Source organism: Dictyostelium purpureum, assembly GCF_000190715.1.
Source record: "Dictyostelium purpureum unplaced genomic scaffold DICPUscaffold_10, whole genome shotgun sequence".
Lineage (NCBI taxonomy): Eukaryota > Evosea > Eumycetozoa > Dictyosteliales > Dictyosteliaceae > Dictyostelium > Dictyostelium purpureum.
The window spans coordinates 118,477-138,125 of record NW_003519347.1 but is presented as its reverse complement, the minus strand read 5'-3'; the positions used below and the strand labels follow the sequence as shown (position 1 = coordinate 138,125).

Below are 19,649 nucleotides of genomic sequence, written 5' to 3'. Positions count from 1 at the left end.
ATTATTTAAACATGAATTGAATGTTAAAGATAATATTAATTTTGGATTTTTTAAACCTAAGTGGCATATACCCAACCCAATTCATATTCTGTTGTTGTTTTTGATTTTAAACTATTATCTAAAAATTCTTTTGTTGACGAGGCTTTTAAAAAATTTTCAATTGATTCCTCTCTTGCTAGGTGTAATACTATTGATAATAAGCTCTTAAACGAATAATATTCTAATCTTTCTTTAACTATTGTTGATATATTTTTATTACTATCGCTATAGTTTGGGCATTTATCTTTTTTTTGTTTATTTTTATTTTTATTTTTAATATTATTATTTGATTTTAATATATTGAATAATTTTATTAAAATTGTTAAACAACCTAATGACCATTTTAAAATTGGTTCGTACCAATAGAATGAGTTTTTTTGAAGTAATGATAATAGATTTTCGTGAATTGTGAATAAACTTTTCTTTAAATCTGTACAATCAAGAAATCCATCTAAATCTTTGATTTTATTAGTTGAGTTATTTATGCTACTTCTTCCATTCTTATTATTGATATGGGTTGAAATACCTTTATTATTTACTATTATATTATTATTAAATTCAATTTGAAAAAGGTGAATAAATAAACATGAAAATTGATTAAATATGCAGCTTTTAACAGTTTTTGGTAAATCTTTTAAATAGAAACAATATTCTTCAATTTCTTTTAATGATTTATTTGGTGATTTTATATATACAATTTCATTATGTGATATTGATTTTTTATTTAATTTGACTATTGATTTTAAATTACTTATATCTTCATCTATTATTAGTTTATTTATAAATGATTGTTTTTTTAAATTATCACTATTGTTATTATTAATATTATTATTCATTTCTTTGATGAAAAAAAAAAAGAAAAATGAAATTAATTAAAAATAAAAAAAAATTTAAAAAAAAAAAATTTTTTTAAAATTTTTTTTTTTACAATTAATTTTTTTTTTTTTCTATTTTTTATTTTCATTTATCTATTTATATAAAATCAAATCATTTTTAAAAGAATATAAAAAAAAAAAAAAAATTTTTAAAAAATGATTTTAAAAAGAATTACTTTAATATAAACATTAAGGCCCCCAAAAACGATTTTATTAGAATTTTTAATATTAATAAGTTTTTAAAAACTTATTTTTAATAAACTTAAAAAAATGTTTATTAAATTGTTTTTTTAAAAAAAAAAAAAAAACAATATAAAAATAATTATTTTTGTTTTTTATTTTTTATATATTTATTTTCTCTAACTTAAATTTATATATTTATTATTTTTTTTTTTCTAAAAAAATATCTGTAAAAAAAAATGTCAATATTTCCAATTTATTTATATGATAAAATATTGGAATCACTTTTATATTATTTATATTATAGAGAAAAAACCAAACTTAATAAAAACCCAGATAGAAAAAATCTTCCTCTCAACAATGAATTAATAAGCTACTGTTTAGTAAATAAAAGATGGTTTCAAATAGCCCAAATTTTCTTTTCCAAAAATATCAATTTTTCAAACGATAAATTTATTATTAGACCAAATATTAAACTGCCTATAAAAAATAACAATAATAACCAAAATAGCAATAATAATCAAAGTAAAAATAACAACCAAAATAACAGTGATAATCAAAATAACAATAATAACCTAAATAACAATTTATCTGATACTAATAATAATAATAATAATAATAATAATAATAATAATAATAATAATAATAATAATAATAATAATAATAATAATAATAATAATAATAAATTTAATCCCATTTTAATCAATAGTCAAATTAAATTTTTTTACGATGGAGAATATATAAAGGAATATGGTTCATTATTTTTAGACAATCTAATTCAAATAGATGATTATAAAAAAATGAACTTTAATTTTTTTAAATCTCAATATCCACCTAATTGCAGATTTAATATAAAAATAATGCCCATTGGTCAAAACATTTTCCAAAACTTTATAAACTCATCCGACACTGTGAATATAAAAATAAACAAATTAACAATAGAATGTCAAAAAAATCAAAGTATATCATCAGATAAAATTGAAGATATTATAAAATTAAACCCAAAGAAAATAAGTTTTAAGAGTTCCTACTTTGGTGATTACCAATTTGGCCACATTGACTATTCCCCTTTAATTCTTTCAACGTCTATTCAATCATTAAAAATAGAAAATGGTGACGTTGTAGAGCCATACATCTTTTCGAAACTAGATCATTCCTCAAATATAGAGTCACTCGCAATACCAATACCATTCCATTCCCACAACGAAGAAATTATTTGTACTGGTAGTTTCCCCTCAATATTTTTTAATCCAAAAGAATATATTAATATCATGGTAATGAATCTACAGAATAATAAAAAAATCAAAAAGCTCTCCATTACCAATTTGTGTTGTTCAATTTGCAAAAGAAATGCCAAATCAAACCAACCCATCATCAGTACCGGTTTACACGCAATATTAACAAGTCCTCACACTGTTATAGAAACATTGGTTTTAAAGAATTTAAAGTTTTTGGATGCTAATTTACTCTCTGCTTTGTCCATAAGCAAAACAATAAAGAACTTAGTATTGATAGACTTTGAAAATAATGAAGATTTGTTATTACTATTCAAGAACGTATTATCAGTCAACAGAATCATCAGACATGTCTCCATCGTCTCAGAGTCAATAAAGCTATTAGAACTGTTCAGAGAATGCGACAACACAATTGATATATACTCATTGACAATTGATACCTATGAAAGTAGAGATTATGAACTATCCAAGTGTATAGAACTAATTAAACAATCCAATCAATTCAATATCAAGGAACTAAATTTCTTTAATTCAAATAAACTAAAATCAAATCAAAAAATAAACAACACAATAATTACAAACTCGTTAACTTAATAAATAAATAAATAAATCATAGTAAAATATATTTAATCAATATTTAAATATCTATAAATCATTTTTATTAATAAATATTTTTAATTATATATTCAATTTTAAAAAATTAAGATTTTCAATAGGAGGTGGCGCTATAATTGATGGATATTCACTATCTTTTTTTCTTTGCTGCTGTTGCTGTCGTATCATCGGTTGTTGATTTTGGTTTTGTTGTTGCTGTTTTTCAAAGTCATCTTGCACTTTAAACTGATTTAATAAATTTATGGTCTCTATATTATCTGCTGGTTCATTTTTTAATAATTTTAGGTTTTTTAATTCTCTTTTATATTTTCTAAATAATTTAATAAAATAATTAGTAATGCTGTTTAGTTATAAATAAAATAAAAAAACCAATTAATTAATTAATTAATTAATTATATACATACGATCTTTCATATTGAATAATATTTTTCAAAGATTCAATATGATCTTTAGTTGTTTTTAATCTATCTTCTACCAATAATTGTTTTTTGTGCGTGGTTGTTGTTGTGGTTATTGTGGAGTCGTTATTGTTACTATTATTACCATTATTTTTATTTGAATCATCTGCTCCTTTAATATTTAAGGGTGAATCTAATCTGAATTCATTTTCATTCATCAAAAAGACCAACTCTTTAATTAGATTATTGATTATGCCTTTCAAATGATTCACTTCTTCGGGGGTGTTTCTTTCATCCAATTGGGTTTCCAATACAATTCTATTAGAATTAAAATAGTTTAAATTTAGATTAATATTTATTTTGATTTTTTTTATTGATTTTTTTATAAAATTTTTGGTTATGATTTTGATTTTGATTTTGATTTAAGTATATATATGCTATATATTGTATGATATAAAAAATATACTAATAATTACCTAGCAGATTGTTTGAAGAGTTCTTTAATTTCATTTGAAGATTCTATTGAGATTTTATATTTTTCTTCTAATTTTAATTTTTTTAAATCATTACTATTATTTTTTATTGTATTGTTTCTGGTTCTACTATTTTTGTCATTATTATTAATATCAAAATTAACTGTATTTATATTATGGTTGTTGTTGTTGTTGTTGTTGTTGTCTTGTGATGGTACAACATTACTACAAAAATCACCCCCAATATTTCTATTATTAGAATTTAAATTTAATGTTGTTTTTAACTTTCTTTTTTTCATTACTACATTATTTTTTCTATTTTTTTATGTTATAAATAAATGCAATAAAATAAAAAAAATAAAAAAATTTGTAAAAAAGACAAAGGAGTTTCTTTTTTTTATTTTTTTTTTTTATTTTTATAATTTTTTTTTAAACAAAAAAAAAAAAAAAAAAATTTAAAAAAAAATAAATTAAAAAAAACTTACCCCATTAGAAAAAAAAAAAACCTTATAAATACTATAGCAGGACTTGTGCACATAAAACATAATTTATTTATACATATAGATAAATCTTCTAAAAATATAACACATATTAATATAATTTATTTATTATATTATGCACATAATTTTAAATTTTTAATTTTTAATTTTTAATTTTAAATTTTAAAATTTAATTTTTTAATTTTTTTTTTTTCGTATAATAATAATAATAATAACATGATACATAAAAATTAAATAATGATATCCGATAGTTATAATTTTGTAAATAGTAATAGTAATAATAGTAATAGTAATAATTATAGTGGTAATAATAATAACAACAACCAATTTGTGTATAATAATAATGAATATATTTATAATAATAATAATAGCGTTGATAATGAACAGCCATATGCAACAACACCCAATCTTTTATCCATGAATCATATGAACCATATAAGCCACATAAATCTAATAAATAGTAATAATAATATTAAAACAACAAACTCAAATTTAGAATCATCCACCAATTTAGATTCATCCAGTGATATAAATGTTTTAAATCAGGACTATAACAAGCTGAAATCAAGTTTTAAAGCAAATCAAAGAGTACAACAATTTGAAAATGAAGATACAATTAATGAAAGTAATAACATAAATTTAAACTCAACTAAAGCTTCATTGGAATCTGAAGAAGAGGAAGATGACGAAGACGAAAATTATTCAGATGTTGACGATTCTGATACATCCTCAAATTATTATAATAATGATGATAATAATGATAATAATTATAATATGAATAATAATATGAATAATAATAACAATAATATGAATAATTATAATAATAGTAATAGTAATAATAATAATAGTAATAATAACAATTATAATAATAATAACAACAACTATAACTACAATAAACAGATGGAAAGTGAAAATTTAAATAACAATAATATGAATAATAATCAATTACACCAAGAGATTATAAATTTAAAAAAACAATTAAAAAAAACAAAAAGAGAAAAATATTTATTAGAGTTTAAAAATCAACTATTATTAGATATGGTATGTAAATATAATTTATATTAAAAAATGTATTTATACTAATATATTTAAAACAATAGTTAACTTTAAGTAGTTTAGATGTTAAATATTTTGAAAATCTAGAAAAAAAATGGGTAAAACAACAAGAGCAATACCAGGTATTACAACAACAAGTGATTTTACAACAATCAAGACCACAAACTGCCATTGGATATGCAAGAGTGCCATCATCGCCTCAATCATTCCCGCTAAAAAAAAATAATAATTTAAATTATTTTAGTGATTCACCTAATAACCAATACTCAAGACCACATACTCCGCAAACCCATTTATATAACCAACAACAACAGCAACAGCAACAACAGCAACAACCACCATTATCAGCAAGCCAACAGCAACAGCAACAACAACAATTACACCAACAACTTCAACAATTTCAGCAATTTCAACAATTTCAACAACAATTACAAAACTCTTCGCCTGCTGCTTTCCAATCATCCTTTCCTCCACTTCAAGCGAACTTTAACCAAAACAATAATAATCAAAATATTCAAAACAATCAAAACAATAATAATAATAATAGCCAAGCTTCTTTAAACCGAAATATATATAATAGTAGCTTTTAAATTTATTTATAAATAATAAAAATGTATATAATAAAACTTTTATTTAATTTTTTTTTTTTCTTTTTTATCTTATTTTATTTGGCTTAATTATACAAATATTTATTAAAAAAACTAAAAAAATCAATTAAATCAATTAAATAAATACTATATTTGTTTATTGTTTATATTTTTTTTGATTCTTTTTAAAATTCTTTTTATAGCCACCATTGTTTTTGAATTTTGTAGTTTTCGAATTCTTTTTGTTTCTTCTAAACTTGATGTAGATAGGGGTACCTACGAAAGGATAGAACTCTCTGATTGACTTTAAGAGATATCTGACAATGGAAGGATCTACGTCCTCTGGATTGTTAACCCAGAACAAGAATGTTGGTGGGAAATGTTTGGTTTGAATTGCATATTTTAACTTTAAACTGTTTTTACCTTTCTTTGGGAACTTGTGTTTAAATGTGGCCTCTTTGATAATTTGTAATAATTGACTTATCTTTAATTTCTTTTCTCTTTCAAAGAATACTTTGATTGAAAGATCGATAGCAGTTGGTACACAAAATCCAGTTTTAGCAGAGGTGAATAACACGGGAACAAAATCTAAAAATGATAGTTTTGAACGTAATTCTTTTTCAAATATCTTTTGGTCCTTGGTCAATTTTGGTAAAGTTATTTCTGGTGGTGGTGGACGTTTAAAACTATTCTCTTCATTTGCAATTGCCTCTTCTCTTTCTTCCTTCTTTTTCAAATACTCGACATATGCCTTATCAAACCTTTCATCTTCGTCAATATCGTTTTTATCTAATGGTGCTGCATTTGGTTGGGATTGCTGTTTGTTTTTGAAATCTTTTAATAATTCATCGATATCGAAATCATACTCTTCGTCATCATTATCCTGTTGCATATCCTGTTTATTGTTATTTGACTCTGGCCAATAAATTTTACTGTAGTCCAAATCTGATGAATTAGCTGTTAGTTGTACTTTATCATTTTGATCCTCTTCTTCCTCTTCTTCGTCTTCATCTTCATGGTGTTTCTGCTTATTCTTTTTTTCTCTTTTTTCTTCTAAAAGCGACGATTTCTTTTTATTTGTACCTGAAACGTTATCATCTGTTTTTGTTGATTTTTTATTTTCGGCTAATAATTCATCCAATAGTGACTTGTATGTATAATTTGGTTCGATATTTGCATCAGAAAAAGCTGCATATTGTGATAAACTTGTTGTATTTTGTTTTTGGAAATTGTGAAAGAATAATTGATCTGAAAGCTCTTCTCTAGTTTTTTTATTCTTTAAATACAAATCCCATTTATTAACCAGTATGATACAACTCTTTCTATTTTCCATAATAAAACTAGCAATCTTTAAATCTTGATCGGTGATACCAACTGTAGCATCGATTACGAGGAACACAACATGCGACTTTTCTATTGATTTTAATGCCCATAATACAGATGACTTTTCTAAACCGACTTTATGAGTAGATCTTCTTCTAATACCGGCTGTATCAACTAAACAAAGCTCGTGTTTATCTCTCCATAAAAAGTTGCAATCTACTGGATCGTGTGTTGTGCCTGGAATATCAGAAACGATTGAACGCTGCTCGTCTATAATCTTATTTAATAAACTCGATTTACCTGCATTGGGTTTACCTACAATTGATATTCTAATTGGACCTGGACCAAGTTCTTGCTCTATTCTTTCATTTGATAAATCCATGTATGGGAATTTCGATAGAATTGTTTCAAACATTGAATGAACACCATCACCGTGTAATGCAGAGAATGGCATTGGTTCACCGAAACCCAATCTTGTAACCTGTACTTTTAAATCCTCGAATCCCTCTGAACGCTGTACAACATTATCTGCTTTGTTTACCGCTATATAAATTGGTTTACCATTAAGTGACTGTTTCTTTTTTCTAAGCATTCTAGCCAACTCCTTATCGATTGGGGTAATTCCACTCTTATAATCCAAAACAAATAAAATTGCATCTGATTCTTCTATTGCAATCTCTGCTTGGCTATGAATTACTTGTTGAAATTGATCTTTTTCACCCTCATCCTTTGGTTCACCAATTAAACCACCAGTATCTACCAATATAAATTCTCTACCATATAAAAATGCTTCTCCATAATAACGATCACGAGTTGTACCTGGTATTTCTTCGACCAATGCCTGTCTTTGACCTTGAATAATTCTATTAAATATAGTAGATTTTCCAACATTAGGTTTACCTATAATAGCTATAATTGGTTTATTTGCAATTGGTTTCATTATTACTCTTTTATAATTATTACTATTATTATTATTATTACTGTCACTATTATCAGTGTTATTAATATTATCTATATTACTATTATTATTTTCTTTATTAAAAATATAATTTTCATTTCCCTCTATAAAAGGGCTGAAAGTATTTTCCTCTTCGTTGTCTTCGATTTCCCAACCTTCACTTAAACTTTCTAGTCCATTGTCATTAGTTGTAGTTTCTGTTGCATGAGTAATCTCATCCAATAAATTGTCATGCACACCATGGAAATCTTCCTCATTACTATCTATATTAAATTTCTTTTTTAATTCATTTTCATAACTATTATTATTTAAACCATTATTTTTATTTATATTTATATTATTTGTATTATTATTATTATTATTACTATTATTATTATTATTATTGTTTGTACAAAAAGTCCTATGATAAATAAATTTATTTAAAATAAAGTTATTATCGGACTTTGAATTTAATACGCTGTTATTGTGTTGGTAGTAATTATATTTAAAGTAGCATGATTTTAATCTATTAGATATTTTTTGGTCAATTAATCTTTTCATTGTTAAAATACATGTACTCGGTTTGTTAATTAATTTTTTTTTCGTGCCAAAATTTTAAAAAAAAATTTTAAAAAAAAATAAAAATAAAAAATAATAAATATGAAAAAAATATTTCTTTTTATAAAAATAAAAAAAAAGGAAATATAAATCTAATGTCAGATAAATATATATAATTAATATATATAATGTTCATAAAAGTTACTATAATACATCTCTTGAAATATTTAATCGGAGTTTAAAAATTAAGATTTTCATTATGTCTTTAAAAATATAGGGATTAATTACAATTTGATTTATTTTCTTCAATTTTTTTTTTATTTATTACCATTATTTATTTTTTTATTATATATAAACTATATTATTTTTTTCACTTTCTTCCTAATTACTTTCGGTTTAAAAAAACTCTAAAAATAGGTTTTTATTTTTTTTTCATTTTGCAATTTTTTTTTTTTTTTTTTTTTTTTTTTTTTTTAATCTCAACCAATATTTTTGAAAAAATATTAAAAAAATAACATCACAAAAAAAAAAAAATAATCATAAATCAAATCATAAATCATAAATCACAAATCATAATTCATAAAATTTAAATCATAAATCATAAATTATAAATCATAATTATAATAAATTAATCAATGTAATGTTTTATAAATAACAACAATAATAAAAATAAATACACAATTTAATTAAAGCCAATATCAATGAATCATGATTCATGAAAAGTTTGTAATTTTAAAATTAGTTATATAATTAGAACACATACTTATTTTTTAAATCTCTTTTAAAAAAAAATTCAATCATATTTCATATGATTATATCTGAAACGTGTGGATCTTTTTTTTACACTTTTTTTTTTCAACAAACCCCTTTTGCAATTAAATCTTTTTTTTTTTTTTTAAAAATTAAAAAATATTTGTTAAAAAAAAAAAGATATAAAATTAATTTTTTTTCAATTTTTTTTTAGTAAAACATTTTCCCCACCCACACACATTCACTCTCCAACATACACATATAAACATTCACACCACACATCAAACCTCCAATTATCAACAATAAAAGTAATATTCATATTGTTATTATTATAATTATAATTTTGACATATTTTTTTTTTCTTTTTTTTTTTTTTTTTCCTCTCTCTTTAATTTTATTTTTATCATCTCCTTCATAATCACCAAAAAAACTAATTATAAAAATATTCTTTAAATGGTATTGGTAACTAAAAAAATGAAACCCTTAATAATAAATTATAATAAATTATTTTTAGCTCCTTTTTTTTTATTTTTTTATTTTTTTTTTAATTTTTATTTAAATTTTCATCTATCTTTCTCACACAACATTTTATTTTCACTATAAATAACTTTTTTTTCTTTAAATAACCAAGAAATCAAATAACAATATAGAAAAATTCTAAATCGTGATCATATCATTAATATAATCATCACCTTATTTTTGTTTATAATTAAATTTATATAGTGTTGTTTTAATAATCATTCTTTGATTTACCACTTTTATTTTTATAAATTTGGTAAATAATTTATTTATAACATCAATGAATGCTTTTTTTAAGCTTTCTATCAGATAGTATCACCACTTTTCAATATATATATTATATATTTAAAAGTACTCTTATTCCCCTCTGCACCCAACCACATTAAATCACTTTATTATTATCACCATCATTATAATTTTCAATTTTTTTATAATAAACACAATCAATACAATATTAAAATAATCATAATAATAATATGAAAAAAATAGAAAATAATAATTTTATTAAAGACACTCGTACAGATATAAACCTTTTTAAAAAAAGTGTGTTATTTCAATTTTTTTTTTTTTTTTTAATAAAAGATTATTATCTTTTTTTAGTTAAAATAGAGTGTGATTTGTGGGTTTTTGTGTTGGTGGTTATATAACTGATAATAATAATAATTATAATCATAAAAAAATATAATAATCCAACAATCATTCACTCAGTTTGTTCCTCAATCTCTATTATTTTTTTTTCCTCTTCTTTTTTTTAAAGAAAAATGATAATAATAGTAAATAAATTTAATATTAAAACAACAACAAGAAAACAATTGGAAAATTATATATAAAAAAAAAAAAAAAATGATAAAATTTTCACTTATTTTGGATTGTTGTTCAAGATTCTGACTGAATGAACGAATCCACTTATTTATTTTTTATAATATAATATATTAATTTAAATTATATTATTTTAAATATTTATAAAAAAAAAAAAAAAAAAAAAAATTTTATTCAATAATTTTAAATGTCTCATTATAATAATAACAATAATAATAATAATAATAATAATAGTAATGGATATCCAACAAACCCAAATAATTCAATTTTCGATTTAAGACCTAAATCAAATGTTTTTCAAAATACACAAAGATCTGCTTTCAAAGAGTATCGTGTACATGAACCAGTTAAATTTGGGTATTTTCACGATGTTCCAGATCCAATTTTTAATAGACAGCAACCACCATCATCAAATCTTAAGCAAACTGTTGATAGGCATGGTGTTATAACTTATGATTTGGATGACTCTATTCCACCAAGAAAAGAGGATATCCCGGTTCAAAATAAATCAAATAATAGTGGCCATTCTTCGTACAGTAGCTCTAGTGGCAGTAGTGGCAGATCTCGTTTTTCATCACCACCAAATAGTAATGTTTTTCAATTCTCTCCAAATGAATATAATGCAAGCCTAAATGGAAATCTTTCAAAGTTTTCTCCTTCTCCAACAAATTCGAAATTAAACAATGCTGATATTTCTCCACAAGATCTTTACCAGCAAAATCAACAGATGCATCACCAAAGACAACAATACAGTAGTAGTGGTGGCTCTTCACCTCAAAATAGTTCACCCCCTTACCAAAGCCAAATGAATAAATTAAGAGTTTCAGAAAGAGATCAAAATAACCATTATCTTTCTCCATCTACTGTGTCACCTGATGGTTACTCTACTAAAAGCTCTCCACAATTTAAAATGTCACCTGTTCAGTATTCGCCACCAAATTCAAGTTCTGGAGCTACTGGTTCTGCCTCTTCTACTTCTGGCCAAAAGTCATCATCATCATCATCATCTTCATCCTCTGCTTCAAAAGGAACCAGCCAATTAGAGTTTGGCCTTACACCAAAGTATGAATCAAGAGTACCACAGATCTATAGAACAACAACAACAACATATAAATCGTCGTCGCCACCAAACCACACATTGGGTTCCCCAGCTGGATCACCATCATTAAATTCAACTTTAACACCTGCACAGTTACAGTCTGCTATCAATAGTAGTCCATCACCATCTTCGTCAACATTAACAAGAGCCTCGACAAATAGCGATGTTTTTTCTAAACTAACACCACAAGCATCTCTTGTTTTTAATAATTCTCTATCAAAATCTTCTGCTTTACCCTCACAATCAGTTCCCAATCCAACTGCACAAAAACCATCTGTAATATTACAATCATCTTCAGTTTCATCATCAACAACAATATCACCAACTTCATCATCCTCACCATTACAATCACCTTCATCATCACCAAACCTTATAAGTCAACAGGCTAAAATTCCACCCTCAATTCAACTACCAACTACTTTTAAGCAAACACAACCAACACAATTTCAACCATACCCAGTTGGTCAACATCAACAACCACAGGTACAAAAGTCACAACCAACTTTATACACACCCAGCTATATTAGTGGTAATAATAGAAACAGCAGCAATAATAGTTCAGTTTCACCATCATCTTCATTATTGCATTTAAATATTCCATCACCAAGATCTGTTCAATTGGTTTCACCAAGAACTCCTACTAGTGCTCCACAATCACCAAAAACTGCTCCATCAGCATTGCCACCACAACCATTGGCATCACAACCATCTCCATCTCCATCACCATCACCAAGAGCCAGTATTTCAAATTTAAATTCACCAAGATTGGGACCAAATCAAAATGGATTACCAGTTTCTATACCAAGTGAACAAAATTTACCATCTATTTTAACACTTGAACAACAAGCATATAAGATTTCCGTTCCAGGTGGTTCATCATTCATCCAAAATTCACATTTGCCAAGTAACCATCATTTAAATACTCAAGCTAAATCAAAAATAACTGAACCATCAGATATTTATCAACATGAATATAAAAAATCACAAGTTCAACAAGAGAAATCTATAGTTCAACTTGAAAAGCTCACAATTTCACGTCCAAATTCATATAAAGATAATGATTTAGTTGCTAATCAATTGGAATTATTGGAGCCATACAAAGAAAAATCATTTAATAATGACAATAATAATAATAGCATTGGTATAAACAATATAAATCATATAAATAATATTAACAACAATAAAAATTATGGTAGTAGTTTGGTTGAAAAGGAAAATGATTTAGGTTCATTACTAGCCAACAGAATTAAACATCGTAGTAATCAAAATTCATTCCAATCATTATTTAATTCATCAGAAACCTCAATTAGACCATCATACCAACATGAACAAAAAACAATGGTTCAACAAAATTTAGAAGATTCACATAGTTATGCAAATAATAATCAGCAATCAATTTTAAACAAAGAATTCGAATTATTTTCAGCTAATGAAATTAAAGCTGCTAAAAAAGTTTATGGTTTAAATGAGTTTGAAAATACTGCCGAAGAGGGCGAGGAGTGTGAAGAGTGCGAAGAAACAGCATCGTTTTTTGGTGAGAATCAAAATAGTACCTTAGATTCCATGAAGTTTTTAAATATTTCAAACACATTAAACCATGGTTTCGCTTTATTTGATCCATACCAATCAAAAGACCAACTTGATGCAGAGTCCATTATGAATGAGTTGGGTCTCAGTGATGAAAATCCAAGAGAAGTCAATCAAAAGATTATAGAAGGTGAAATATCCAACTGGGAAAAACAATATCAACACCTAATGAGATGTTTTTCAAAGCTTGTTAGTGTCCAAAATTATTTTGTTGATAACTTTGTCTCTCAATTAGAATTTGAATTTTTACGAATTAAAAAAGCCCACCAATATTCAGGAAGAGCTGTGGTCTTTAATGTAGAATCTATATTCCACTCTGTTATCAAAAGTTTACCAAGTGATAGCCATATGGTTTTCTTTAAGCAACATCAAATTATTAAAGCTAAGCTCTACAAAGATAGCAAGGAAAGATTAGATGTAGACAAAGAGTTGGAAGATTTACCACACCTATCCGATTTTGATGCTGTTGTTAAAATTAACGATATTTTTAATAGTAATGTTAACAAAGAAAACTTTAACCCATCAATCTTATTAAATATGCTTCCAAAATCTAATGTAACCCAACCATTATCATCATCATTATCATCATCGTCATTATTGTCATCATCATCCCAAACTGCTCAACCACAAGAATTGTTACAAGACTTTTTAGCCGACGATAGTAGTGACGAAGAAAGTGATGGATCAAATTCTAGTTCCAATACTTTTTCTAGTACCACTAGTACTTGTAATAGTACAAAGAGTGTCGAGGTCCCAGAAAAGAACTTTATCATCCTAAATTCTGTAGATACGTCAGCTCTAAGAAAAGAATCATTTATTTTAAGACCAAGAGACACTCCATCAAGACATTTATCAATTAAAAACATTAGAGGAATTAACCAAGTTGAGCTCAAAATTAGACTCGCATCATATGGTCCAATTAAAACTGTTTATGGTACTGGTAAACCAAATGGTGGTTTCATTATCGTTACATATTATGATATCCGTGACGCTGTTTCTGCCCATAACGATCTTCAAAACATCAAATTCGGTCGAGAATTATTAATCAATTATTGTGTCTCTAAAGATGAAATCGACTATGGAACTTTGGTTGTTTTTAATCTTCCACATGATATAGATGTGTTTTCAATTTTCCTTTTCTTTAATCAATTTGGTGATATTGTTGAAATTAGACACACTCCAAATAAACCAACTCATAAATTTGTAGAATTCTACGATACAAGAAGTGCCAACGAGGCAATCAAGGCCATCAAGGTTTTGAATAGGACTAATAACCAAACTGGTATAGACAAAATTAGAATTCAATATTCACGTCCAGGAGGTTATAATAAAAATTTGGCAGAATGCAATTCATCAGTATCTTATGATATTACACATTTATACTTTAGTTCAAACCAACAAAAAGTTTTTTTCTCTTGTCTTTCAAAAGTTAAAGTTGCTGACTTTATAAAGCAATTAGAGCTTCAAAATTTAACCACTATTAATAACAATAATCATAAATTAAGTTATAATGATTATAATGAATTTATAAAGACGGTCAAATATCCACCAACAAATAATAATAATAATAATAATAATAATAATAATAATAATAATAATAATAATAATAATAATAATAGTAATAGTAATATTAATAATAGTAATATTAATAATAACAGTAGCAACAATAATAATAATAACTCTCCAATAATCGATCTTAAAATTGCATCCCAATATGCTGCCTACTCTGAAATTTTTGGTTATTCAACTTCAATTCCATCAGAAACATTGGAATCTTTACCAATTGCAGATTTAACCTCTTCTATTCTAGGTATTGGTAAAAGAAATGATAATCCAACACACACCAAATTCAACTATATCGATTCAGTAATTTGTAATCTTATTAGACTTTTCAAATCATTCAGTTTGAGGGGTGATAAAGATTGGGTTCCCGTAGACATTGGGTCGCTCTCTCACGATACAACCATCAACAAGTTCTCATTACCACCAGCTTTTTACAATTTATTACAAAGACAGCAACGTGTTGAAAAAGAGCTTGATGATTATATTCCAAAGAAGTCAGTTTTAGAAGGTATCGATCTTTTAGATTATAATCAAAATATCAACGAACATATCTATAATAGTATTTATGACGACGATGAAGACGATGATGAAGATAAACATTTACAAACACAAATACAACCATTCAACAATGAGGATGATGTAATTGATTTTGGTGAAATCTCAACCTACAATTATTATAGCACTTTCATTAATAATATTGGTGATAGTAATAGCAATGGTGATAATAATTACAATGGTGGTACCAATGGCAACTCTAATGGCGATAGTAATGATGATATTACTCTTGGTATCTTATCAAATACTAGAGGTAAAGCACAGAAAGGTAAAAAGGGTTTATCTAGAATTGAATCAGATGATGGTAAACCATTATCAATTCACCAAGCTAGAATTAAGCAAAGAAAAGAACAAAGAACACAACAAGTGACCGCTGATGAAAGTACTATTGTTAGAATCGAATCAATAAGAAATACTATCGATACAAGATGCTCATTAATGATTAGAAATATTCCAAATAGACTACCTCAACAAACTTTAGTGGAGATTTTTAATGAAAAGTTCCCTGATTCATTTGATTACTTTTATTTACCAATTGATCCATATGTAAGTAGTTTTATTTTATAATAACAGTAATAATTATAATTATAATAATAAAATTATATTAATATATGTTTTTTTTATCAAACAGACTAAAGTAAGTTATGGTTATGCTTTTATTAATTTCAAAACCTATAGAACCATTATTAGCTTCTATGAATATTTCCATCACAGAAAATGGACCAATTATTATTTCCAAAAAGTTTGTGAAATGGCTTATGCAAGATACCAAGGTAGGGTTGCTTTAATTCAACATCTTAAAAACAGTGCTAATCAATATAAAAGAAATACAGCTATTATTTATATTGACGAAGGTAACTTTAAAGGTGAAAAACATTTAAACGAAGTTAATTTATAAATTTTTTTTTCCAAAAAAAAAAAAAAAGAAAAAAAAAAAAAACAAAAAGAAAAAAAGAAAAAGAAAGAACCTGTACTATACAATCAACAAATTTTAAAAAAAAATAAATTATCTTTAAAAAAAAAAAAAAGAAAAACAAATTATCTTTTTTTTTATACAAATACAAAATTTTCGCCTATTTTTTTATTTTTTTATTTTTTTATTTTTTTATTTTTATTATAACCATTTGTCACTTCATCTTTAAAAATAAGCATTCTAGAATGAGTATAAACCGGGTTTTTTTTTTAAAAAATTACAAAAAAAACCTGGTAAAAAGATATTTTTTATAAAAATTTTATTTTGATGTCAAATTTTTAGGATTTCGATAAAGGGGTAAAAATAAATATTAAAATTAAACTGGTAAAAAAAAATATAATTCAAGATAAAAAAAAAAAAGTATAAATAAAAAAAAAAAAACTTTTGTTTAAGTATTAAAAAAATAAAAAATATATAAACAAATAATAAATATTATATTTACAAAAACTATTTTATTAATTTATCGTTTCTTATTAAAAATGAAATTATTACTTTCTTTAATTTTAATTGTTGCTTTATCAAGTTCTTTAATCAATGCTTTCAAGATGCCATCCAAAGGTATTAAAGATGTTGATTGTGCCGCTAAATTTGCTAGTCTCAGTGGATATAACACTTTGTTTGATGTAGTATCAGCAAATGGGGTATATCAAAATGGCGACCAAGAGGGACAGGCTTCATTTTATGAATCTGGTTATATCTCTGTAGACTATGAAAACCAACAAGTATATATAGCATTTGGCCTTAATATCGATGGTAATGATATCGTAGGAAAAACTTGGTTATATTCAAAAAATGTAATTATTGAAATTTTTAAAAAAAAAAAAAACAATATTCTAAAATTTTTTTTAAAAATAGCAAACCCAATATGTCATGGTTAATGATCAAACATGTATTAAAGTTCCATTAACTTCAGGAATTCCAGTAACTAATGAATTTACTCAAGTTGGTGAAATTAATCTTGGAATGATTAATACCCAAATCCTCCAACCAATAGTCTCAGACTCATTAACAATTCAAGAACTATTTGTTGAAACTCAATATTGTTCCCCACTAACTGCTAAAATTGCCAATGCCCCAAATAAAACACCTGGTTATTCATTAATGAATTTCTACAATTACCAAAATACTGTTTCCCAAGCTGATTTTGTATTGCCAGCTGAATGTTCTGATTTAAATTCAATCAAACTATCATCTCATAAGTTAATTAAACCATACCCAAAATTCTTAAATCAATTGCTTTAAATAACAATTAAAAAAAATTATTTAAAATATTAATATTTAATATTTTTTATATTAAACCCATTAAATAAAATTTATATTTAATCATTTAAATGTTTTTTTTTTTAAAAGTAAAGATGATTTAAAAGTTCTATTATATTGAGATAATTAAATGGATGTGGTTTTTATTTAAACTTTATTTAGATTTATTTTTATTATATATCATAAAAATAAATGGTTTTTTGTTATTTTTTAATCAAATAAATTAATTTAAATCCTTATATTTAAATAAAATAATTTAAATTAAAAATGGTTCAAAAAAAAAAAACCAAGAAAAGAAAAGAGGTAAAAAGAAATTGAAAGAAAAGAAATTTTTTTTTATTTTAAAATTATTATATTATATTTTTTTATTTTATTTAATTAAATTCTGAATCAATATACCTATTTTTCTTCAATGGACTTGAAATAATGCCAGTCTTTAGGTAACATTCAAAATTAATATAAAGTCACTCTGAAAATATTATTGTGTAACACTCCATATTTTGTCTATAAATATGGATTTCATTTTGTGTAGTAGTGTCTGCGTTGAAATATTATTTTTAAAATAGTTTTGTTGAAATCTTGCTATTCTTTCATCTATTCCAATTGACCTTCTAATCATAACTCTTTGCTCATCTTGATTTGGTGATTGATCTGTTTAATCTATTCTATATGTCATTTAAAAATCTTGATCTTTCTGAATTATCCATATTTAAATAAATGCTTTGGGTTATATATAATTATTTATTCTTATTTTTACTATTTATTTTGCTTTAAAAAAATATTATTTTAAAAAAAAATATTTAAAAAAAAAAAAAAAAAAAAAAATTGATTTAATATAAAAACTATTTTATTTTTTCTTTAATTAAAATTATTTAATTATCTCTTTTATATTGTGTGATTTTATTAATTTGTTATATATTAAAAACAAAAAAAAAAAAAAATAAAACATAAAATCAAATGCATCTGTGTGCTCTTTTATAAAAAGTGTTGATGAATTTTTATCTAAATATTGTAAAACCAGATATGGCACCTACTTTAATTGAGAACCTTTTTTCAAAATTAGAAATTTTTTGAAAAGATGAAGGTTTTACTTTATATTGTTGATTAAAGGGTAATTTGTATAAAAGTCAAGTTCCCAATTAAGATTATTTTTCCAAAATTTATTAAAAATAATATAAAAATAATATATTTTTTATGTTTTTTTTATTTATTATAATATTTTTTAATTTAATTATATTTTTTTTAATTTTTTTTAAATTGTTTTAAAAAGTATATTAAATTTTTTTTTTTTTTTTTTTTTTTTTTTTTTTAAAAAAAACTAAAGCTTTCAAAAACCCCCCCCCTATTTTGCTTTGTCCGTGGCTTTTTTTTTTAACATTCCAACCACCCTCCCCCCTGGCATAATAATTATGTAAAACGCATATTGGTTAATTCCTCCCAACAAATTATTTAATTTATTTGGTTTTTCGGGCTCCAATTAAAAAAAACAAAAATGTTGTAAAGAATTGCTTTTATTTGTACGAAGGCATAGGGGTTGATTTGATTCGAAATGACAAGAGGCTACATTGACATGGCCATACACAGGACCTGCCAGGAATGTAACAGGGTTTTGGACGCCATCCCTCATGCGCAGACACACCTAGAAGGGCTTTTTAAACACTCGCATATTATCCACAGTAACCCTTCGGCTCTGAACCGAAAACCACCACACTTTTCCCCAGCTCGAAACTCGGTGCAGTTTGCAATTT

The 19,649-nt window shown here is 24.5% G+C and overlaps 8 protein-coding genes across 8 annotated transcripts in view; 5 read left to right on the top strand and 3 right to left on the bottom strand.

Annotated features, from left to right (window-relative positions):
• DICPUDRAFT_96433 (uncharacterized protein) overlaps positions 1-885 on the bottom strand; it is a 3,808-nt gene extending 2,923 nt beyond the window's left edge. Inside the window, exon 1 of the mRNA XM_003283556.1 lies at positions 77-885. Coding sequence (XP_003283604.1) covers positions 77-875 — 799 coding nt within the window. The 5' untranslated portion in view covers positions 876-885. The remainder of the gene's footprint in view (positions 1-76) is intronic.
• Positions 886-1,333: 448 nt separating this feature from the next.
• DICPUDRAFT_74610 (uncharacterized protein) lies at positions 1,334-2,923 on the top strand (the record flags this gene model as incomplete). Its single annotated transcript, XM_003283592.1, has 1 exon — positions 1,334-2,923. One exon carries the CDS (start codon positions 1,334-1,336, stop codon positions 2,921-2,923), a length of 1,590 nt encoding a protein of 529 aa, XP_003283640.1.
• Positions 2,924-3,007: 84 nt separating this feature from the next.
• Positions 3,008-4,114, bottom strand: DICPUDRAFT_147335 (uncharacterized protein; the record flags this gene model as incomplete). Its single annotated transcript, XM_003283555.1, has 3 exons — positions 3,008-3,254; positions 3,349-3,660; positions 3,819-4,114. The coding sequence occupies 3 exons, from the start codon at positions 4,112-4,114 to the stop codon at positions 3,008-3,010; spliced, it is 855 nt and encodes a 284-aa protein (XP_003283603.1).
• A 438-nt stretch (positions 4,115-4,552) lies between these two features.
• DICPUDRAFT_74608 (uncharacterized protein) lies at positions 4,553-5,961 on the top strand (the record flags this gene model as incomplete). The annotated part of the gene is made up of 2 exons (XM_003283591.1): positions 4,553-5,356; positions 5,416-5,961. 2 exons carry the CDS (start codon positions 4,553-4,555, stop codon positions 5,959-5,961), a joined length of 1,350 nt encoding a protein of 449 aa, XP_003283639.1.
• A 238-nt stretch (positions 5,962-6,199) lies between these two features.
• DICPUDRAFT_6420 (uncharacterized protein) lies at positions 6,200-8,200 on the bottom strand (the record flags this gene model as incomplete). Its single annotated transcript, XM_003283554.1, has 2 exons — positions 6,200-6,546; positions 7,165-8,200. Coding segments are annotated over 2 exons (1,383 nt in total), but the record flags the coding sequence as incomplete, so codon positions are not given.
• Positions 8,201-15,791: 7,591 nt separating this feature from the next.
• DICPUDRAFT_44952 (uncharacterized protein) lies at positions 15,792-16,727 on the top strand. The gene is made up of 2 exons (XM_003283590.1): positions 15,792-16,214; positions 16,300-16,727. The coding sequence occupies exons 1-2, from the start codon at positions 16,107-16,109 to the stop codon at positions 16,564-16,566; spliced, it is 375 nt and encodes a 124-aa protein (XP_003283638.1). The 5' UTR covers positions 15,792-16,106; the 3' UTR covers positions 16,567-16,727.
• A 393-nt stretch (positions 16,728-17,120) lies between these two features.
• Positions 17,121-17,883, top strand: DICPUDRAFT_147331 (uncharacterized protein; the record flags this gene model as incomplete). Its single annotated transcript, XM_003283589.1, has 2 exons — positions 17,121-17,435; positions 17,497-17,883. The coding sequence occupies 2 exons, from the start codon at positions 17,121-17,123 to the stop codon at positions 17,881-17,883; spliced, it is 702 nt and encodes a 233-aa protein (XP_003283637.1).
• A 1,567-nt stretch (positions 17,884-19,450) lies between these two features.
• DICPUDRAFT_74604 (uncharacterized protein) overlaps positions 19,451-19,649 on the top strand; it is a gene marked incomplete at both ends in the record, with an annotated part of 1,083 nt that continues 884 nt past the window's right edge. Inside the window, one exon of the mRNA XM_003283588.1 lies at positions 19,451-19,577. Within this exon, the coding sequence (XP_003283636.1) occupies positions 19,451-19,577 (127 nt within the window). The remainder of the gene's footprint in view (positions 19,578-19,649) is intronic.